General features: G+C 34.2%; 1 protein-coding gene across 2 annotated transcripts in view; it reads right to left on the bottom strand.

The window, feature by feature from the left end:
* EPHA3 (EPH receptor A3) overlaps nt 1-25,133 on the bottom strand; it is a 366,605-nt gene that overhangs the window by 34,843 nt on the left and 306,629 nt on the right. For both annotated transcript variants that reach the window (XM_037833928.1, XM_037833936.1), the window contains 2 exons: nt 13,595-13,656; nt 11,929-12,138 (listed from right to left, as the gene is read on the bottom strand). In XM_037833928.1, coding sequence (XP_037689856.1) covers nt 11,929-12,138; nt 13,595-13,656 — 272 coding nt within the window. The remainder of the gene's footprint in view (nt 1-11,928; nt 12,139-13,594; nt 13,657-25,133) is intronic.

Below are 25,133 nucleotides of genomic sequence, written 5' to 3'. Positions count from 1 at the left end.
ATAATGTCTCATAACTGCCTAATTTTTTCTCTAATTACATATACAAATCTCTCCCTGTTGATTTAGAAAATGCTTTGATGATCCACAGTTCACATTGCCTGCCTGTGAGCTCTGTCAGGACATGCTGAGGGTGACAAAGGACTTTGGAGATTTTATCTGAGTAAACTCCAAGTAATTGAGTGTTTAAGCTAGAGACAAATATTGGCTTCTCGGGTTAAAAGCAGAAGTATAGCCATAAATCATTTGACTAAAAGATTTAGCATCTATCTATTGTGAGGGACTAAACTTCATTTGCTGTAGACTACAGCAGACAAGGTGGAGGGAAATCCAAGAAGACTCCCAGGGGAAGAATCTGTTCTAATCCCCAGGAGTTTAAATCTAAAAGCCACTGAGTAAATTGTTCCAACAGATGTTGATCGCCACAAAAGAGCAGGGACAGATGATCCCTTAGTTTGCAAGAGCCCATCCCTTGAACTTTTGTGTGAAATGCCTAAGAATTTCCTGAAATACAGGAAAATCTTCATATGGCATTTCAAGTTACTCTCTGGCTATCCAGGAAATTAAGTACAAATAAATGACTTTTCAGTTACTTTCGGGCTCATAAAAAATACAGTATAAAAATTAGGCAGTCTGATGTGTAATATATAGCTTTAACAAAAACAATGCTAGTTACAAAATTGGGGATAGGGCTAAACATATTCCCCAATATCAGTCCGGTGCTTGTGAAAGCTCAATGAGTTTTTAAATGCCCAAACTGTTTTTTCCCTATATTGAATTCTTAAGTATTTTTTTTTAATTCCTGAAATTTATTTGAAAGCTAGGATTTTTAGCACCAAACACAATTTTCCAAAGAAGCAAAGCTGTATATAAAAAAGTTAAAAATGTGCATTTAATGTAGCAAGAATGCAGTATATTTGCAGTAAAAAATACAGAAATGATATGTGAGGAACCAGGGCTGGGGCCCCGCCCCCTCCTTCATTACTGAGATACTCGCAGTAGCCTACCTGACCCTGCAACAGGCCCCTCCCCCACAGGGGGGGACGCATTAAAACTCCCCTCCTCAAATCACTGGTAGTAACCAAATCTCGGGAGAACTTGCTGTAACCAAATCTCACGAGATCCTGTTGTAACCAAATCTTGTGAGAAACTCCTTTATCACAAACCTTTATAAGTCTCCCCACTTGGCACACCTCTCTCTGTCTCTCTCTATGGAATGGCGGAACGCTGATTTTACTCTCCCAACCACTGCCATTGGGATGTCTTCTGTTTTATAAGTCCCTGATTAAACTCATGCGTAACTCTGCGCCAGGCATGTTCTTTTGGTCTTGGGGCTCATCTGGCCTGGAACATGATATTAGTTTCATTCTAGTAATTAACCAAAAAAACAAAACTTGAGTAAGATTGATTTGTTTAATATTGATGATTGAAAAGTAAGAAATGATATGAAATGATAGGTGGAGACTCCCATAAATATTCCTTAAAGACACTTCTGATGCTTTTGAGACCATTAGACTTCATAATAGTTTCCTTGTATGTCTAACAAGTTGTGGTCCTATGTATTTCCATTTCCTGTATGTAGCAATAGCTGTAACACAAGTCATATGCTTTTTAGATATTAATAGAGTTGATTTCCACTGATAAAAGATATAGAGGGCAAGTGATAGAAAAAATAAAGGGTTGAAATAAATGTTGATGATGTATTTTTTAATGAGTTAATTGAGAAAGGGTTAAAGGGGTGTGGAAAGAATTTTAAGAAAATGTTTGCTTAGTATATAAATGTTTGAAATTCCACATCTAAGACTAACAAAAGGAAAGGGAAAAAGGAAACAAGACATGGGTGTGGGTTTGAACCATGACACTAGAACTATGTTTGAAAAAGGTAATAGGAAAGGAATCGAATTATTAGCCATGTTAGATATCAAGTGGTAGTACTGGTGATTGCTGCACCGCCTGATACAATAGAAGAATGAGGCCAGTCAATGGCCTCAAGGTATGTGGGGGCAATTTGTCATTGCATATTTGAAGATGAAGAGTATTTACAATTCTGAAGGTGATTTTAACTAAGCTTCCAGGAGCCACCCACAATACAGACTGAACCAAAGCTGTAAGAAGGAAGGTGTTTTAGTTTCCTAGGCTGTTCAAAGCAAATACTCATGAAATGGGTCTGGTTAAAAAATGGGGATTTATTTGCTCTTGGTTTTGAGGCTGGGAACATGTCCAAATCAAGGCATCATCAAAGTGATGCTTTTTCCCCAAAGATCAGCTGCCAAGGATCCTTCGCTCCTCTGTCACTTGACAAGGCTCATGACAGTGTCTGTCTGCTGGTCTCTCCTTTCTCTTCTAAGTTTTGTTGATTTTTAGTTTTGTGCTTCCATGGCTTTCTCTCTCTCATGTCTGAATTTCATCCACTTATAAGGACTCCAGTAATAGGATTAAGAACCATTCTGACTTAGGTGGGTCATACCATAACACCATAACTAAAGTAATCTCATCAAAAGATCCTATTTACAATGGTTCACACCCACAGGAATGGATTAAATTTAAGAACATGCTTTCTTTTGGCATACATACAGCTTCAAACCATCAGAGAGGTTTAGTCACTATTAGCTTGATGGTTAGCCTGAGTCATATCAGTTATCTGTCTACTTAAAATCATCTTCTCGAAATGTAGATCTCTTGGAATCAGAACAATAATTAAAATTATGTTATTAAATTGAAAATTCACTAGAGCAAAATTATTCTGGTTCTTTAGCACAGATATTTGCTCCTTCACTCTTAAAAATTCTCCATTATAATGTCACTGTGTCAGAGAAATTCTCCCTGACCAGTCTATTTAAAATAACTTGTGAACTTGGTATGTGGAAAAAACAAAGTTTTGGCCTTTAAAACCTCACTGAGCTTTGACAAGCACTGGACCCATACTGGGGCATGTGTTTTGCCTTACGCTTAATAATTTTATAACTAACATTGTTTTTGTTGATGCTTAATATTACACATCAGATTGCCTAATTTTTATATTGTATTTTGTGAACCTGAAAGTATCTGAAAAGTCATTCCTCATCTTATTTTTCCACCATACCATACAGTTACTTGTTTGCTTATTATCTGAATTATCCCTCTAGAACTCAAGCTCCATGAGGTCAGGGGTTTTGTTTTCTTTGTCTCTGAATCCCCGGATCCCAGAACAGTGCCTGATATATTGTAGGCACTCTGATATTTGTTGGGTGAATGAATGACTGAGTGAATGAATGAATAAATGTGGCATTTTAGAGACAATGGCTCCTGTTAGAGCTGTGTATAATATATTTATATATAACATCCATACTCCCATATTCCACTTCAAAATTACAGTTTAGTTTTCCCCCAAATAAATCTGGATAGGTTATTTTCACATGTTGAAATGTTCATGCTATGCATTTCTCTGAAATGTGTGGTTAGAAATTACTAGATTTTAATGCTGCATTGATAACTGAGATTGATAAATCTTCTAGAGTTTTCTGATTTATGAATAAGTGTCTTTATTTTATGAAGCTACATACAGGCATATTCATACTGATCCCAAAAAATAGGGGATAATTTTGTGCTGAACATTATTTGTTTTGATTAATTTAAAATACTCTAATTCTATGAAGACCATTGATTAGATATTTTCTTATTACTTTTTTCCATTCATGTGTAAATGACATGTAACATTGTACTTAACAAAGTAATGTAATTATCTTTTTGCACACGCTGATTTTTGATATACATGGTTTTTAGTACAGGAGAATCCTGCAGAACAAATGCTAATGTTCTCTATTATTTATGTTTGTACACTGGAGTTATCCTGAATAGGAGTATTTAACCACTTAGCTTTTAACCACTTTCTTTAACACTATTTTTCCTTATCCTGCAAAATGAAGGATAGATAAGACAAAATGAAAGATAGATATTTCTGGCATCAACTCAGCAGAGACACAGAATTAAAAAACAAAATAAAATATTATGTAAATTAAGGTTTCTTTCCTCCCATTACCTAAAACACATTTCCTGTGATAACTTTTCATTTGGCTTCATCTTCTAAAAGTTAAATAGGTGAAAACTGGACAAAAGGAAAATGTGACAAAAGACAGAACTCTCAAATCTAAGCATAAAATTCCAGCTGGTAATTACATAGTATGAATCTTCTGAACCGAAATAAAAAAGAAAAAAAAAATCTGATAATAGATATTGTAACCAAAAGCAAATCATTTGGTGTTCTCAAATATCCCAAATCAGTTTATGTGGTAATTATAGCCTTAAAATTAATTTGGGGCCTGAGAAGAATTGGATTCACTTACTACACAGAATGTGAACTGGATAAAGATCTATATGTTTCCTCGAACTTGATGCTCAGCAGAACACTGAACTAAACTCTCTCATTTTGGAATTTTGTAACCCATCTATTTCAACATATGAATATAAGAATGATTATATGCATAGATGCATGAGGCATGTATACAAACAATGCTAGCCCATTTAAAATAAAATTTCATAAGGAGGAAGATTGGAAACTTATTCAGTGGTGAAAAGTTCTTACTAACAGTACCATGGTTCTGTTAGAATGAAGTAAAGTAAATTAGTAGACCAGAGCAAAAGAGTAGGAAACATGGCATAATTATACTTTGAAATTCACATGATGGATACCCAAGGAGACTGAATATATTTGTTTGTATTTTTTGTTTTTAAAACAAGAAAAATTCTCTGAGGATTTAAATGTGTGGGGCTAAATGCTCTAATTAAATACTTCTCCAGTGAAATCTGCAGGCTTTCAAGATGATTTACAAGCTTTGATCTGAAACTGCAGATATGCTTTCAAGATCATTCTTTAAAAAATATTATATCATGATCAAGTGGGATTTATCCTTGGTATGCAAAGTTGGCTTAACATAAGAAAATCAATTAATGTAATACACCACATTAACATAATGAAGGGCAACAAAAAACAAGCAGACAAGAACAAAAAACCATGATCATCTCAATCGATGCAGGAAAAGCATTGACAAAACCCAGCACCCCTTCAATATAAAAACACTTAGAGCATCAGGAATAGAAGGGAACCTCCTCAACATGGTAAGGTTCATATTTGAAAAACCCACAGCTAACATCCTACTTAATGGTGGAAAACTGAAAGCTTTTCCTCCAAGACCAGGAACAAGACACTATCAACAATGTTACTCAATATTGAACTGGAAATTATTGCTGGAGCAATTAGGCAAGAAAAATAAATAAAACACACCCAAGGTGGAAAGGGAAAAGTAAAACTTTCTCTATTTGCAGATGATATAATCCTATATGCAGAAAATCCTGAAAAATCCACAACAAAACTCCTAGAGCTAATAAATGAATTCAGCAAGGTGGCAGGGCACAAGTTCAATGCCCCCAAATCACAAGTGTTTCTATAAACAAATAATGAACAATCAGAAGAAATCAAGAAAAGAATTCCATTCACAATAGCAGCTAAAAGAATCAAATACCTAGGAATAATTCTAATCAAGGATGTAAAGGTCTCATACACAGAAAACTACAAAATATTCCTAAAAGAAATCAAAGAAGGCCTAAATAAATTGGAGGACATACCATGTTCAACAATTGGAAGACTAAATATCATAAGGATGTCAATTCTATCCAAAGTGATTTATAGATTCAGTGCAATCCCAATCAAAATTCCAACATTGTTTTTGCATAAATGGAAAATCCAATCATCACATTTACATAGGAGTGTAGGGGGCCCTGAATAGCTAAAGTCATCTTGAAAAAGAAGAATGTAGTTAGAAGACTCACACTTTCTGATCTTAACACTTACTACAAAGCCACAGTAATCAAAACAGCATGGTACTGGCACAAGGATAGTCATTAGGCAATGGCATAAAATTGAGAGTTCAGAAATCAATCCTCATATTTATGGCCAATTGATTTTTGATGAGGTGGCAAAGACCACTCAATTGGGAAAGAAAAGTCTCTTCAAAAAATGGTGCTGGGAAAACTGGATCTCCATTTAAAAACAAACAAACAAACAAACAAACAAAAAGGAGTACCCTTACCCTACACAGTATACAAAAATCAACTCAAAATGGATAGAAGACCTAAATATAAAGAGCTAGAACTATCAAACTCATAGAAGAAAACATAGGAAGCATCTTTAGGACCTCATGTTAGGCAATGGTTTCTTAGACTTCACATCCAAAGCACAAGCAACAAAAGAAAAAGACAGATAAATGAGACCCCCCATGAAAGGTGGTGGTGGTGGAGTGGTGTACGGTAATCCTGTTATTTATGCATGAATATTCTATTAATGCACAACTTCTCTAATGAAAAATATTTTATCACATAATCTTAAATCATAATCTTTACTCTATACATAATTTCATATTTTGAAACATCTACTGAAATATTTATTTGATTTTTAAGATTCTTTTCCTTATAAGGCATCTATAACAATGGTTCTTGAACTATTAATAGTCTAAGGATCTCGAGGGGTCTCCAACAGCATTTCAAGGGGTTCCTCAAAGTGAAAACTAGTTTCATAATAATCTTAAAACGTAACTCACCTTTTCACTCTCATGAATGTATAATGGAGTTTTCCATGTGTGACATTATACGTGATAATATGACAAAATGGAAAGTGTCAACCTTTGGAATATCTGCATAACTCAGTAACTCAATATTTTCCAAAAGACCAATTCATGATGTTACAAAACAATGCTTGGGTAAAAATTTCTTTAAAGCTGAAAGATAACTTGGTATATTTTAATGTAACTGAACATGAAATGTCATTGAAATGCTTTCGGATCCCATGTTACCTTAAAGTAATTACCACTTGTCAAATTTTGGTGTAATTCAAATAAAGAATATCTACCTCTACATATCTGAAAAGGTGAATAAAATACCCTTCCTTTTTCTAACTATATGTCTGTGTGAGGCAGGATTTTCATATACCTCAAACCAGATAACACATCACAATCTATTGAATGCAGAACCAGATATGAGAATTTAATCTTCTTTTAAGGAAGACTTTAAAGAAATTTGAAAAAATGAAAAAATAATACCATTCTCCTCAGTATTTGTTTTATTTAAGAAGACATAGCTTTTATCCCCTAAAAAAAATAGTTGAACATATAAGGAGTTGTTTATTGCAATAATTAAATGAATTAATAAATTTCCAAACATTTGTTTTAATTTCTAATATAAAAACTATTTATAAACTTATGAACAATAAATTATTTATAAGTTATGTGCATATAAATGAAAGTTCTTTGAGGTCCCAATAATCTTTAAGAGTGTGATAGTGTCCCAAAGTCCAAAATGTTTGAGAACTGCTGATACATAATATTGACCATTTCTTACATAAGTCTTATGTAAATTAGTTACTGATTATTCAGCATCTATATCAGTAGCAAATAGGTATTCAATAAATATTAAGGCCATTGTGTGATTGTATGCATGATACAGTGAGAGCTGTATTCAAAGCTCTGTTTAGAACTTTGCTGAAACACTTAAATATTCTCAACATTTTTTCCTCATCTGTACTATATAGAAAGTTGTGTACTTCAAAAGAGTGTTTCTGAGATTAATAGAAATTCTATATGTAAAACAGATTTTTTAGGAAAACAAATGTTAGTTACCTTTTCATTCCTTTTCTTCTCTGTGCTAAATATTGTAATTATATAAAGGGAGTGTGAAATGAGGAATATCTGGAAGTGAGAATTGAAAAAAAAATTCTGATTTCTTACCCAATATCCTTATGGAAAAACCAAAATGTACAAAAATGCATATTACTATCTTAGTTGACTCCTTCCTATCAGGCATACTGTTGAGGACATAATGAACAAAAACAAGTTATACACGTAAGACATTATCAAAAGCAGTATGGAAAATATCTGATAGACTGTTTCAAGTTTTGAAGCTAAATATTTTCTCACCTCTTCAAATGCTTCCTCGAGGTTAAGAGTTATTAATGCAAAATTATTTGATATGATTTCTATTCCAGTCTTCTACCTTGCCGTTCTCTCACAGATATTTTAAAGATGACAACAGCACACAACCTAAGATCACTCAGTGGCATTGAAGCAAATACCTCATTGAATCAAATATCTCATGGTTCTTTGGTGCAATTCCCCTTTACTTCTAGGCAATAACTTTCAGAAGAGCAGTCAGTCAGCTGGGGAAAAGCCTGAGTGCATTGGGGGCACTGAATGCTAACTTCTGAATCATAGAAACGCCAGGCTTTAGGTGAATTGTTTTAAGTGTGACAAAAGTAAATGGACCAACTTTTTACAGATTTACCAGAATTTGTTTTATGGTGCCTTGGTACACAATCTTAAATGATGAACTTGTTTTTCTGAAGTAAGTATAGTCACAATATGTTAAATCAAATAAATAAAGTGGGTGTCATACTGCTTTTGGTTAAAAAGAAAAGACTTTACACAAATGTACTAACTCTCTTATTTACTAATTATAATAATGATATTTCATCAGATGCTTTTCTTCCTTACTAAATTGTAAGCTTCTTGTGACCAGGGATTTTATCTCAGTGAAGTCTGTTTCCCTAAAATGTTGTATGTTTAAACAATTTTGAGTAAAGGTGTCATTCACAGTCTAGCTTTAGAGATAATTAACTCCACAAGAGGATTTCCCAAATCGTTTTGTGCATTAGCAGTGTTATGATTCCCCAAGGGACAATTTGAATGACAACACTCATTTAGCTGTTTGGGTGTTTGCTTTAAATAATATTAAAAATAGCAGACCTATTACATTAAAACCATACTGCATATTTTAGGGTAAATTATAAAATTATTGTACTAAACAGGGCTTATTATGAGAGATTAAATCAAAGATATCTTAATTACTCTAGAAATCCAGATGTAAATTACACTTTTTCAGAGGGAACTGAGGACCCCCCTGAATATTTCAAGGGAGTTTAAAGAAAATACAAGGATGAGCACTGAAGAACTATAAACAGCTACTTATTGGCAGTGAATGGATGCCAAATGAGCGCATTGGCCAGTGTAGTTTTTGAGAATCTTCTGAGAATGAACACAAATACAAAGTGCCTGTTGGGCTTTTATTTCAAAAGTGCTAAAGAGGAATGCCTTGTTGAAAGAGCAACATCATTCTTTTACAAAAGTGAGAGAATTCAGAACTCATTGGTCCTGACAATCAGCATTGGCTCCAGTAGCAATCAGTGTAAATAAAGCTCTGAAAGATAACCCAATAAATTTTCTAGAGCAGATGATCTAGATTTGGATGAATCTATTAAGCATCTACCAGGGAAAACTTTCCTTCAAGTATTAAATAAATCAAGATTAATATTGGAAGCAAGGATGCTCTCATTTAATATCTGGATATGACAAAGAAATTAAAACATGAATGAATAACCAGAAATTTAATATTTCAAATAAACACCTTTATAAAATACTTTTTATAAAAACTGTAATTTTTTTTTTGGTTAACTGTTTTAATAAGAACACTGTGAGCAAGGATGATCCTTTTCAAGGACTATGTAAGTAGCAGAAGGATATGAAGGATTCCTCTAGAATGCAGAGTAGCAGAGCATAAAATAAAAAAGAAAGAAAAAGAAAAACCTCCCTGGAACAATAAATATGTTATCATTTGTTTCATCACGTTGTCTTCCAAAATTATAGTTTAGTCATAAAAATGATGCTTTGTTGCTGAACATTGGCTAACTGATTTTTCTGAAGCACAGAGGAGCACTAAGAAGCACTATCAAGATATTTACCCATGTTTTGAGATTACATCAATTTTCAGAGTTGTGCAGTCACTGTTTTATACATGGAATTTAACTAGCTGCTAGAAATAATTTTTTTCTGTCCTCTTACACCATTGAACAGTACTCACAGACATTATTATGTCTCATGACATTATTATGTAAAGCATGTTAAAAAAAAAAAAGATTTAGATTCATGAAGAATGTAAATCCACTGCAGAATGAAATTGAAAACAGGAAAATCAAACAAAGATGTGATATTTATACACCACCAGGAGACTCCCAATTCCTAGACCAATGGTTCTAGGTATGTCTTAATGATACTGTGATATGTATTTCTGCAGTTCTGTCATTGTGGCTTAACTTGTAGATGAACGTCAGTTGAGCATATTATACTTTTCAGGATGTCATATATATATGCTATGTGACATTCTTGGATGTTAATGGAGTTGTCAAGATTGATGATTTCAGAAAGAAAAGAATGAGGCTTTTCTTAAAAAAAAAAATCAGGAACAAACTTTTAGATTGGATAAGAAGAAAACAGCAGAAGTCTACTGGTTTTAAAAACTGCTCATTCTCTTGGCTGGTAACAATGAGGAAGAAGAGACAATTGACTGATTCATATACAAAAAACCCAACATTTGAACATATTTTGATCTAGCAATTTTAATTGTAAGAATTTATCCTTAAAAGATAATCATGGAGAGGCATGAACTGGATATCAGTAAATGTATCAAAGTGTTGGCAATATCAGAACTTTGGAATTCTGCCTAATTAATAGTGCATTGTTTAAAGAAATCATGTGCATGAATAAAACACATTATTAAGTGATGTAGATTATTAAATATTCTGGAAAATTATTATACATTTTAAGCTAAAAAAAGCCTATTACAAAACAACACTGAATGAAAATACTGGATTTATTGATAAGTGGAAATCATTTTATAAATATCAATATATAGAGTACAATCTCATTTTTGTAACTATATTTAGATATGGGAACTCATTATATAGGAAAATGCATAGCAGATATTTTGAAAGTATACAATTATAAAGTTAATACTTGTTATCTTTGGCTAGAATTATTTAGTAATGATTATTGTATCTTTATTTTTTGCTCAACCTCTTTGCCCAAATTTCCTATCCTGTAACAAAACATTCTATAGAAATGCAATTTTGAAGGAATCTGTCAATAAAATATATGGAGAAATATCCAAATGCATTTTGAATCAAAAGGATGCAAATTACAACACTCAGGTAGAATTTCTCCCAACTGAAAAGACTGAAAATAATGATAGTACCTAGTTTTATCAGGAGTGTAGTAATGAAGTGCACTTTTTAAATAGGCACACAGACCTGTGACACAGAAAATCCACTTTTAGGAATAGATGCTAAAGCAATGATAGACTCCTACAGTTACGAATGCAACTGGAACATTCATACATTTATATATAAAATACTGACAAACTGGATATAGTAATAATTTGGTCACTAATTAGGACTGTGTTAAAAAAGATACAAGGAGAAACATCAAGTTGCTAAAAATGATGATTTAGGTTATTTACTGGCAGTGAAATATATTCAAAAGTTATATTGCTAAGGAGTAAGTCAGGTAATAAGACAGTTATAGGATTAATCCTATATAATTAGTTATTCATACATATGTTTGCATATATAGGTAAGCAAAAAAGAAGTGGAAGAATTGATTCACGAAGTTACAAAGGTTCTTCTGGTAACACAATTAAGCATGACTTTTTTACTTTTTATTGCTTTGTTTTGAAATTTTTATACAATGAATCTGCATTATGTAAACATTAATTTTAAAATGATTAAGAATTCTATCTAGTTGAATGGAGTACTGAGAATTTATCCAAAATGACTAGTAAAGGTGGCTCAACTACGATAGCAAGATGGCTAAATTTAAAAATACGAAGACATCAAGGATTCATTAAATCCATATGTAAAATTTCAGAATTAAAATCTTCACTCACCTTATGAACCAGATGGCATCAATTTTCCAGGAAAATAATAATGTTTGAATTTTAAGGATCATTTCCTTTTGTGGAAGATATAATTGACAAAGCATGTCAGGGCATGCATTCAGTGATTCCTACTTATTTGCAAGTCAGCATGATAAAAGATGGAAAACAAATAAAAAAGAAAGAAATAGCCAAGTTACTTACTCTTGTTGTATACGCAGCTTCTGGGTCATCCTCTAAAACACGTGAAAGTCCAAAATCGGAAACCTTGCATACCAAATTACTGTTGATCAAAATGTTCCGAGCAGCGAGGTCTCGATGAACATAGCCCATATCTGACAAGTATTTCATGCCAGATGCTATACCTCGAAGCATTCCCACTAGCTGGATCACAGTAAACTGGGCGTCATGTTTCTGAGAAACATTCCAAATGTAAAATAAGATGTGCTGCTATTTCCTAAAACTGTATCTTTAGTTAAAATCTCATATACCAAATTTTGTAACAAGACCAATCACCCAAATTTTAGTTTTAAGCATTCCAGAATAAAAAGATACGTGCATAAACAAATGGCTAAAATAAAATAACATAGTGTCCATATTGCTGAATATTTCCAGACAATAAGTACTCTAATAGTCTCTGACTTCTGTTTTAAAACTAGGATTTTCCTGGTCTTTACATGACTTCCAAACTCCTCCTCAGAAACTTTAAGGACAAGAACACAAACATGAAATGGATTCTGTGGTAATTTGAGGTTTATAGTTATTTGATTGAATCTTCACTCTTGCTTCCTGATTTACAGATTTTTTATGATTAGTTCAAAAAGGTGGATATTAAATTATAATTGTCATCATAAATAATTAACTCATAATTAGACAAAAATATTTCTTGAATATTTGATTTTCTCTCCAAACCTTAGAGTTGTATGTCATAAAGTAGAAGACAAATCATAGAGTTCTGGGTATAGAAAACCTTCCAATTACCTTTGATTAAAGTAGATATATGTGATTTACAAAGTATATATAAGATGTTAATATAAAATTCCATATGTAGTCATATCTACATAAACAATGACTTTAAAAGAATAATAATTGTAATGCTCATTAACTGGTTTGAAAAATGTTTGGTATTGAAATATGTGTGTCAAAATATCACCAAAAATTGTATTTGGCTCCTGAATATTAAAGTGCATGATTTCATAGTCATAGAAATTTCTGAATTTTATGCCAAGATTATGGCTGGTATTTTATTGATATCTATTTATATAATACTGGGAGCACCACGAGGGGAGGAGAGGACCTATGTCTTTTTATAAACATTTTTATCCACTCTGGTAATTGGCAGTATCTTATGCTCCATATAATTTTTGTATTTTTTGCACTTTTAATATTTGTTGAAAGAATTAAAATACAAAGCTACTAAATTTCAAAGTTTAAAATGCTTTGAAACTCTCTCTCTCTCTCTCTCTCTATATATATATACATACACACACACACCAACACATACACAAGTATATACACATATATGCATACATATGTGCAGACAGAGGTTACATTAAATATGTTAAGTAAAGAAAAGAGGCTATTTCTATCCGGCATCAATGTTACTCATGTCCTACTTTAGGACTCCTTTTCTTTGTCTTTTAACTGATATGAATCTTGACAGTAGAATAAGGCTGAAAGAGATTGATCAAATTTGTTTGAAAAATTATAAATGTTAACATTTAGATGCTGATAAGAATATGATTTTATAGTCTTCCTCTTGCTACACAGTACCGGAAAGTTTCAGTTTTACTTTAAACTTAGAGTGCCTAATTGCTTGGCACAATATTAGAGGTTGTCTCATATTCAGCAGTCTTCTACTTATACTTACCCGTAAGAAACTGTCCAAGGAACCATTCTCCATGTATTCTGTGACAATCATAACAGGCTTACCTAGATGTATAGTAAATAATAAATTAAATATATAATCATTGGTAGAGTTTAACAAATAACAAGCAATTAACATATATAATACACTTTGATACAACTGATAAATACAAAAGATGTAGAAGCTTTCCTCATTCCTTCTAATTTTATGAAGTTTCAACAAAACAAAACAAAACAATTAAAAAAACAATGATAAAAACGAAAAGCTAGATTTCAGTGGAAAACTAAACAACAACAAAAAATTAAGAAAACTGATTTCCAGAACTAGGGTCTATATCTGTGTTATCTAAATTGGCTTATTTAGCATGCTTTTTAGTGTACACAAAATCTGCCCTTTTCTTTCCTTTAATCACACCTTAGTTCATCTGCAGAATCAAGTATTTCTGCCTCTAAACCCAAGATAGAGTCAAGAATTCAACAGTTTTTCATTCTTTCTACAGATATTTGCAGAGCTATGGGCTAACCATCGTTTTTTGTGCCAATTAATCAGAAGCCAACAATCAAAGTCCCTACCTTCATTGATCCTACATGGAAGGGTTACAAAACAATTAAGTATAATAATTACATCCTTTTTACACATAGTCAACAAACACATTAAAAACTATAAACTTTATGCCGGCTGTGTTTGAAAGGAAATGTTTAAAAGGAAATTGAAACTAAAATTGCTGGTGGCAGTATCTTGCAATAACCATTTTGAAAATGCATGGTCTTAAATGTCATCAAAATCCCAGCACTTTAGTGTATTTATACAGAGCTTATTATGTACAAGACACTGGTTTAAGTTTTTATATATATCAACACAATTATCATTTCCATTTAACAGATGAGAAAACTAAGACAGAGAGATTAAATAACTTGCTCAATTTTACACTCTTAGTAAGTTATAAAGCCAAAAGTTGCAACCAGGTGTATAGCTCCAGTTCTGAACAACTGTCAATCTTAGAAATTCATTCTGAGGAAAATATTTAAAATATGAAAAAAAAAAAAAAAGACAAAAAGGTGCTAAGTCTACTGGATACATAAAGCTCCAAACAGAATAAATGTTCTACTCTAGGTAAAGATTTACTCACTTTTTGCATGTCAATACTACAGCTTATTTACAATTGAAATTATGTCTCTAAAGACGATCACTACAGACAATTTTTGCAGTGTAAAGTTACATGAACAAAACTGAAAATATAATTACATATATTATGATAACAACTGGGAAAATAAATAAGACAAAACAAATATTTCAAAAAGGAAAAGAAATCCTACTGAATTTTTCCATAATGATAGTTTATACAATTGCCTAGGTACTTGTCATGTTATGTTACTTAATCCTCACAACAGTCTTATGCTTTTGCAATATGTATTATTCCCATTTTACTGGTTCTTGAACTGATGGCAGTGTGGATTTAAGTAATTTGCTGAGACCACATAATTAGCTAGTAGTCAAGCAGATCCCTAACATGGCTCTCTCTGATTCTAAAGCCTACGCATGTACCCAAAATGCAGTTGTTGCTATAATGTTGCTTTAAGTATAAATTCCTCATTACAAGAAAAAGGAAAAGCTCCCCTCTTCCAAGTAGAGAAGACTTGAATTAAACCTGAACTGAGTACTGCAAAAAAGACCTTGTGCAAATAATAGAATTTTAACATACAGCTATATACATCTAATTGACTAACACAATTCTAATTTTCCCTGATATGTATCTACTACATCATGAGGCTTTGTTTGTCATGCTGATGTTAGAAAACAGTTTCTTTTCTTTGCTTTTTCCTTTCATAGATGAAATTTCTTAATAAATACTGGTTGTGAATTAGAGCTTAGTACCACAAACGTTGCATTTATGATATTTAGTTAACTTACCTGTATATCCCCAGCAGTATGTCTTATTTATTAAGAGGTGAAATTTTTTTTTTCCTATTCTATAAAATTTTAGGTAATTTTAATATATGCAACAATCAGTTGATACATCCATCTATCTTTCAGTAAGACACTAATTTATTTATAAATTTTAGGTAACATATCACATCTAGTTAAACTGGTAATATCTGAGAAGTCATCTTAGCCAAAGCTTTGAGCCTGAAGAACTTGCTTCTACAGAGCCCTAACAAAACTTTGATTTGACAATATTCATGAAAAAGAGAACAGTCAGCATTCCCTTGGAAATTTTACTCTCTTCTGAACTAGTAAATCAGATTCCAGAGACCTGGAATGTAATGAATGAATGAACAAATGAACAAATGAACTTGTAAAAGAAACCCTGCCTATGTATGTTCTCCATGAACCACCATCAGTTTCTGTATTCCCTCCTTAACACAATTCTGGAAAAAAAAATATAATACAGAAATTCAATTCACAAATATTTCAGAATATTTCAATTTCTCTCAATTTCAGTGGCCAATTACTGAGTTTGTGTACTACTCAGACCCGTTTGCTTATCACTCTCTTCCTCTGGCTCCCAGCTTTATGACCATTTCATTTCTTATTAACATGTCTAGAAGAATTTTGGAAAGGAAAATAAAAGTAGCTGAAAAATCAGACCAGTCAATTAAGCCAAAGCTCTATGACCATTCAGAAATCAGATCAGGCTGCATCTAATTCTATAATTCAGGTATTTATAAACACAACAGTTAAGATAGGCGACTCTGAAAATATGCTTTGCATTAAATTCAAAGATTCAGCAAACCCAAATGTATAAAGAGTAAACCAAAGAGCAAATATTCTACCTTGAAAAGCAGTATCTTCACTTAGCATTTCCTTTCTGATTTTTGATTAAGATAAGTAGGGTTAAAGGAAAAGAAATCTCTGCAATGGTAGTGAGAATTAGTTCTAACATGCAGTAAATGTAGTGGAAATTTCTTTATAAGTACCAGCTAATCTGCATATTATACAGTGTATTTATATTCATGTTTGCATGCTTTTCATACATATATGTATGTATTTTGATTTGCAAATGACATTATCAATTTCCTCAAGACAGTATCTGTTAACATTCACTGCCCTAAGAGCCTAAAATATACCTGGATATATATACTAAACTCAAAGACGTTATTTTTCTCTGACTGGCCAAATTGAAATCCCATCAAATATAAACAACACAAAATTTTCAGTGGAGTTTTGCTTTCATTTTTAAATTGATGTGTAAACATAGATTCCACAATTACAGGGTTTAAGAGAAGCAAAATGGTCTGTTGTAATTAGTTCATCTCCCTAACTATGCCCACTGGCTGAGGTCCCTAATGATTAAACCACTGCTTGATGACAGAAGAAAAGAGAATCAAAACATCTAAAAATTCTAGATTCAGCCCAGACTATTTTACCACAATCTTCTTAACTCATGTTTTCTATGAAAAGGAGACTAGGGTAATGCAATAAATAAACAGCCAGACATAGAAGTGTTTTTCATTGCAATTTTCAAATAAATGTTGGTTTTAAGATAAAAGTAGTTTCATCCAATCTTTAAAATATGTATAGATTATTGAAATATTACAAATCATTGAATTTTAATACATTTCAAAAGATACAGTGTTAACTTCTATTAACCACAGGAATTGTGTCTTACCTACTCTACATTTTATTTTCAGAAGCCTTAAAAAACACTGTCTAATTTCAGAAGCCTTAAAAAACACATGACTATGATTTATAGAACCAAAAGCTTTGACCTGAGCAGTCAGCAGTCTATTATCGGTATCATGTAATCAGAATCAAGGTAGAAGCAAAAAAGCGTAAACAAGAGAAGGAAAATTCAAGAAATTTTTAAAAAATATACCATACCATCCCTGGGAAAGAAGACATGAATTGTCTTTGATTAGAAAGAACATGTTTTGATCATAGATTTTCATGTATTAAACCTAAGTGATTGAAAAATATTGTAATGACTGAATTAGGGTCTTTTTCCTGTGGGTCTCCCATTAATTGATTACAAAAATCCATGGAAATATTTTTCAAATTCTGTCTTAATCAAGCCATTATTCTGCTAAAACAACCACTATTTTATCCCCTAGTCTATGAGTTGGAGCAGGTGCCAACTCTACTTTGTCTGTACTTCTAAATCCAGTACCTAGCAAAGTAACAGTTACAGTTTTTCAGATCATGTCTAGCACTCCAGGTTGACAAAGGAAAATCTCACCTGTTCTGGTTTGCTAGAGCTGCAGAAATGGATTGGCTTTTATAAACAGGATTTATTAGGTCACAAATTTACAGTTCTAAGGCCATAAAAAGTATCCAACTGAGGCAGGGCAAGATGGCGAAGTGGTGAGACATAGGTTTTAGTTACTCCTCCAGGGCAGTAGGTAGAAAGCCAGTAACTTCATGGACCGGACACCACAGAGCAATCTGACTTTGGGCATACTTCATACAACACTCATGAATGCATGGAACAGCTGAGATCAGTGAAATCTGTAAGTTCTCATGGCCAGGGGACCCCCGCCCCTCCCTGCCAGACTCAGTCCCATGGGAGGAGGGGCTGTCAGAGCTGGAAACCCAGAGGGAGGAACTGCAGTTGTGGCTCTCATCAGAAACTAATTCTACTGATCCAAACTCCAAACATAGATAGACTGAGACCAGACACCTGAGAATCCAGGAGAAATCAGCCTGGTAGAGAGGAGATAGGGATAGCAAAAGCAGCAAGAAAAACCCAAAAATAAAAGCAGAGACTTTTTGGAGTTCTGGTGAACATAGAACCGGGAAGGGCAGGGCTCAGGCAGAGTCAGGCTCATATGCAAATCCGGAAGGTGAGTTTCTTTGTCTGAAGAACCAGTTTCTCTGCTCCCTTGATCATTCCTTAATGGCCCTAATCTCCTCATCTCTTAACATTTCAATAGCCCATTAGATCTGCAAGGAGGGCCCTTCCTTTTCATTTATTTATTTTTTTAAGCTTTTTCTAAAACAATTACTCTAGGAAGCCCATTACAGAAATCCTCAAAGACATGCAAGTTGGGCCCAGACAAGAGCAGAGCGAAGAGAGCTCTGAGACACAAGGCAGTAAGTCCAATGGCTGAGAAAATTCACTAAACACCACAACTTCCAAAGAAAAGGGGGGCATCCCCTTACAGCCATCTTCCCAGTGCCAGCTCCATAGCCCAGAGCTGCCTCTAACAACCCAGTGTGACAGGACGTGTTTCCAACAACACATGCATACACCACAAAATCGGGCATGAACATTAGCCTTTCCTGCACCCTCAGATAATTGTCCCAGAGTTGGGAAGGCAGAGCTATGTGAAAAGGGGGAAATTAACGTGCCCCATTCAGCCATCCTTTCAGCAGACTGGGAACACACCTACACAGCCCTGCAGCCCAGAACTGCCCTGGGGAATGGCACTCACCTGTGAGATAGCACAGCCATCCCTCAGCAGAAGACCTAGGACTGCACAGCTTGGAAGAGGGACCCACTTGCAAGTCCCAGGGACCATACGCCAATACCAAGGTCTTGTGAGTCAGTGGCAGAGACAAACTGTGGCAAGACTGAACTGAAGGATTAGACTATTGCAACAGCTCTAAATCTTCAGGAACACCAGGGAGATTTGATTATTAAAGCCGCCCCCCTCCCTAACCACTCAGACACACACCCCATATACAGGGCGGGCAACACCAACTACACATGCAAGCTTTGTGCACCAGTTGGACCCCACAAGACTCACACCCCCACTCACCACAAAGAGAAAGTAGGGGAGAACTGGCTTGAGGGGAATCAGTGGCTCACGGACACCACCTGCTGGTTAGTAAGAGAAAGTGTACTCCACAAAGCTGTAGATCTGACAATTAGAAATAAGGGTTTTAATTGGTCTACAAATCCTAAAAGAACCCTATCAAGTTAAGCAAATGCCAAGAGGCCAAAAACAACAGAAAATTTCAAAGCATATGAAAAAAACAGACTATATGGATAACCCAAGCCCAAGCACCCAAATCAAAAGATCAGAGGAGACACAGTACTTGGAGCAATTAATCAAAGAACTAAAGTCGAACAACAAGATCATGGCATAGGATATAAAGGACATGAAGAAGAGCATGGCATAGGATATAAAGAACATGAAGAAGACCCTAGAAGAGCATAAAGAAGAAATTGCAAGTGTAAATTAAAAAAAAGACAATATTATGGAAATAAAAGAAACAGTTGACCAAATTAAAAAGATTCTGGATACTCATAAGTACAAGACTAGAGGAAGTTGAGCAACGAATCAGTGACCTAGAGGATGACAGAATGGAAAATGAAAGAACAAAAGAAAGAATGGGAAAAAAATGAAAAAAAAATCGAAATGGACCTCAGGGATATGATAGATAATATAAAACATCCAAATATAAGACTCACTGGTGTTCCAGAAGGAGAAAAGAAGGGCAAAGGTCTAGGAAGAATATTCAAGGAAATTGTTGGGGAAAACTTCCCAAATCTTCTAAACACCATAAATACACAAAACATAAATGCCCAGTGAACTCCAAATAGAATAAATCCAAATAAACTCATTCCAAGATATATTCTGATCACACTGTCAAATACGGAAGAGAAGGAGCAAGTTCTGAAAGCAGCAAGAGAAAAGGAAACAGCATAAAACTAAGTAGTGACTACTCAGCAGTCACCATGTAGGTGAGAAGGCAGTGGCATGGCATATTTAAATTTCTCAAAGAGAAAAATCACAACCAAGAATCCTTTATCCAGCAAAGCTTTCCTTCAAATTTGAGGGAGAGCTTACATTTTTCACAGACAAACAAATGCTGAGAGAATTTGCTAACAAGAGACCTGCACTACCTGAGATACTAAAGTAGCCCTACCAACAGAGAAACAAGGAAAGGAGAGAGAGATATGGAGAAAGGTACAGTACTAAAGATATTCAGGATGGGTATGTTAAAGGACATTAAGAGAGAGAGGGAAAAAATATATATGACAAACATAAACCAAAGGATAAGATGGCTGATTCAAGAAATGCCTTCACAGTAATAACATGGAATGTAAATGGATTAAACTCCACAATTAAAAGATATAGGTTGGCATAATGGATCAAAAAATATGAACCATCAATATGTTGCATACAAGAGACCCATCTTAGACACAGGGACACAAAGAAATTGAAAGTGAAAGGATGGAAAAAAAATATTTCATGCAAGCTACAGCCAAAAGAAAGCAGGCGTAGCAATATTAATCTTGGATAAAATAGACTTTAAATGCAAGGATGTTATGAGAGACAAAGAAGGCCACTGCATATTAATAAAAGAGGCAATTCAACAAGAAGAAATAACAATCATTAATATTTATGCACCCAATCAAGGTGCAACAAAATACATGAGACAAACACTGGCAAAACTAAAGGAAGCAATTGATGTTTCCACAATAATTGTGGGAGACTTCAACACATCACTCTCTCCCATAGATAGATCAACTAGACAGAAGACCAGTAAGGAAACTGAAAACCTAAACAATCTGATAAATGAATTGGATTTAACAAACATATATAGAACATTACATTTCAAATCACCAGGATATACATTCTTCTCTAGTGCTCACGGAACTTTCTCCAGAATAGATCATATGCTGGGACATAAAACAAGCCTCAATAAATTTTAAAAAAATTGAAATTATTCAAAGCACATTCTCTGACCACAATGGAATACAATTAGAAGTCAATAATCATCAGAGACTTTGAAAATTTACAAATACCTGGAGGTTAAACAACATGCTCCTAAAGAATCAGTGGGTTAAAGAAGAAATAGCAAGAGAAATTGCTAAATATATAGAGACAAATGAAAATGAAAACACAACATACCAAAACTTATGGGATGCAGCAAAAGCAGTCCTAAGGGGGAAATTTATAGCACTAAATGCATATATTAAAAAGGAAGAAAGAGCCAAAATCAAAGAAGTAATAGATCAATTGAAGAAGTTAAAAAATTAATAGCAAACCAATCCTAAACCAAATAGAAGAAAAAAATGACAAGGATTAAAGCAGAAATAGATGACATAGAGAACAAAAAAACAATAGAGAGGATAACACCAAAAGTTGAGAAGATCAACAAGATTGACAAGCCCCTAGCGAGACTGAAAAAATCTAGAGAGAAGACTCATATAAACAAAATGATGAATGAGAAAGGTGACATTACTGTGGATCCTGAAGAAATTAAAAAAAATTATAAAAGGATACTATGAACAACTCTATGCCAAGAAACAGGATAATGAAGAGGAAATGGACAATTTCCTAGAAACATATGAACAATGTAGACTGATCAGAGAAGAAACAGAAGACCTCAACCAACCAATCACAAGCAAAGAGATCCAATCAGTCATCAAAAACCTTCCCACAAATAAATGCCCAGGACCAAATACCTTCACAGGGGAATTCTACCAAACTTTCAAAAAAGAACTGACACCAATCTTACTTAAACTCTTTCAAAACATCAAAGAAAATGGAACACTACCTAACTCATTTTATGAAGCTAATATCAATCTAATACCAAAACCAGGCAAAGATGCTACAAAAAAGGAAAACTACAGGCCTATCTCCCTAATGAATACAGATGCAAAAATTCTCAACAAAATACTTTCAAATCAAATCCAAAGACACATTAAAAAATCATACACCATGACCAAGTGGGGTTCATTCCAGGCATGCAAGGATTTTTCAACATAAGAAAATCAATAAATGTATTATAACACATTAACAAATCAAACAGGAAAAATCAAATGATCATCTCAATAGATGGTGAAAAAGCATTCGACAAAATCCAACATCCCTTTTTGATAAAAACATTTCAAAAGGTAGGAATTGAAGGAAACTTCCTCAATATGATAAAGAGCATATATGAAAAACCCACAGCCAGCATAGTACTCAATGGTGAGAGACCGAAAGCCTTCCCTCTAAGATCAGGAATAAGACAAGGATGCCCGCTGTCACCATTGTTATTTAGCATTTTGCTGGAAGTGCTAGCCAGGGCAATCTGGCAAGACAAAGAAATAAAAGGCATCCAAATTGGAAAGGAAGAAGTAAAACTGTCAGTGTTTGTAGATGATATGATCTTATATCTGGAAAACCCTGAGAAATTGATAATACAGCTACTACAGCTAATAAACAAATTTAGCAAAGTAGCAGGATACAAGATTAATGCACATAAGTCAGTAATGTTTCTATACACTAGAAATGAACAAATTGAAGAGGCACTCAAGAAAAAGATACCATTTTCAATAGCAACTAAAAAAATCAAGTACCTAGAAATAAACTTAACCAAAGACATAAAAGATCTATACAAAGAAGACTACATAACTCTACTAAAAGAAATAGAAGCGGACCTTAAAAGATGGAAAAATATTCCATGTTCATGGATAAGAAGGCCAAATGTCATTAAGATGTCAGTTCTGCCCAAACTCTTCTACAGATTCAATGCAATCCCAATTGAAATTCCAACAACCTATTTTGCAGACTTGGAAAAGCTAGTAATCAAATTTATTTGGAAAGGGAAGACGCCTTGAATTGCTAAAGACACTCTAAAAAAGAAAAACGAAGTGGGAGGACTTACACTCCCTGACTTTGAAGCTTATTATGAAGCCACAGTTGTCAAAACAGCATGGTACTGGCACAAAGATAGACATATTGATCAATGGTATCGAATTGAGAATTCGGAGATAGACCCCCAGATCTACGGCCAACTGATCTTTGATAAGACCCCCAAAGCCACTGAACTGGGACATAATAGTCTTTTCAACAAATGGAGCTGGGAGAGTTGGATATTCATATCCAAAAGAATGAAAGAGGACCCCTTCCTCACACCCTACAAAAAATTAACTCAAAGTGGATCAAAGACCTCAATATAAAAGACAGTACCATAAAACTCCTAGAAGATAATGTAGGGAAACATCTTCAAGACCTTGTATTAGGCAGCCACTTCCTAGACTTTACACCCAAAGCACAAGCAACAAAAGAAAAAATAGATAAATTGGAACTCCTCAGCTTAGAAGTTTCTGTACCTTAAAGGAATTTGTCAAAAATGGTGAAGAGGCAGCCAAGTCAATGGGAAAATTTTTTGGAAACCATGTATCTGACGAAAGACTGGTATCTTCCATGTATAAAGAAATCCTGCAACTCAGTGACAATAGTACAGACAGCCCAATTATAAAATGGGCAAAAGATATGAAAAGACAATTCTCTGAAGAGGAAATACAAATGGCAAAAAAACACATGAAAAAATGTTCAGCTTCACTAGCTATTAGAGAGATGCAAATTAAGACCACAATGAGATACCATCTCACACCAATTAGAATGGCTGCCATTAAACAAACAGGAAACTACAAATGCTGGAATGGATGTGGAGAAATTGGAACCCTTGTTCATTGTTGATGGGACTGTATAATGGTTCAGCCACTCTGGAAGTCAGTGTGGCAGTTCCTTAGAAAACTAGATATAGAGTTACCCTTCAATCCAGTGATTGAACTTCTCAGTATATACCCAGAAGATCTGAAAGCAGTGACATGTACAGATATTTGCATGTCAATGTTCATAGCAGGATTATTCACAATTGCCAAGAGATGGCAACAACCCAAATGTCCTTCAACAGATGAGTAGATAAATAAAATGTGGGATATACACATGATGGAATACTATACGACTTTAAGAAGGAACAATGTCATGAAACATATGACAACATGGATGAACCCTGAAGACATAATGCTGAGTGAAATAAGCCAGGCACAAAAAGACAAATATTATATGCTACCACTACTGTGAACATTGGAAAATATAAAACAAATGGTTTATAATGTAGAATGTAGGGGAAATAGTGATAGAGAGCAATTAAGGAAGGGGGAGTGATAACCCAATAAGAACAGATAAGTTATCGTGGGTAAATTTAACATTCTGGGAATGCCCAGGAATGACTACGGCCTGTTAATTTCTGATGGGTATGGTAGGAGCAAGTTCACAGAAATGTTGCTATATTAGGTTATTTTCTTGGGGTATAGTAGGAACATGTTGGAAGTAAAGTAGTTATCATAGGTTAGTTGTCTTTTTCTTACTCCTTTGTTATGGTTTGTTTGAAATGTTTTTTTTTTTTTTTTGTATGTTTTTTTTTTAATTTTTTTATATAGTTGATTTAAAAAAAAAAAGAGTAAATAAAAAAAAAATGAAAAATGTATGCAGAGCCCCCTTGAGGAGCTGGTGAAGAATGCAGGGGTTTTGGGCTTCCCCACCTCAATGGTTGCTGATGTGCTCACAGCCATAGGGACTGGTGATTTGATGGGTTGAGCCCTTTACCACAGGACTTGCCCTTGGGAAGACTGTTGCTGCAAAGGAGAGTCTAGGCCTCCCTATAATTGTGCCTAAGAGCCTCCTCCCGAATGCCTCTTTGTTGCTCAGATGTGGCCCTCTCTCTCTAGCTAAGCCAACTTGGCAGGTGAAATCACTGCCCTTCCCCCTAGGTGGGATCAGACACCCAGGGGAGTGAATCTCCCTGGCAACGTGGAATGTGACTCCCGGGGAGGAATCTAGACCTGGCATCATGGGATGGAGAACATCTTCTT

This window comes from Choloepus didactylus, chromosome 1, assembly GCF_015220235.1.
Source record: "Choloepus didactylus isolate mChoDid1 chromosome 1, mChoDid1.pri, whole genome shotgun sequence".
In the NCBI taxonomy this organism is placed as follows: domain Eukaryota; kingdom Metazoa; phylum Chordata; class Mammalia; order Pilosa; family Megalonychidae; genus Choloepus; species Choloepus didactylus.
Note: the sequence above shows the minus strand (reverse complement) of the source record. Positions and strands in the feature narration are given on the sequence as shown.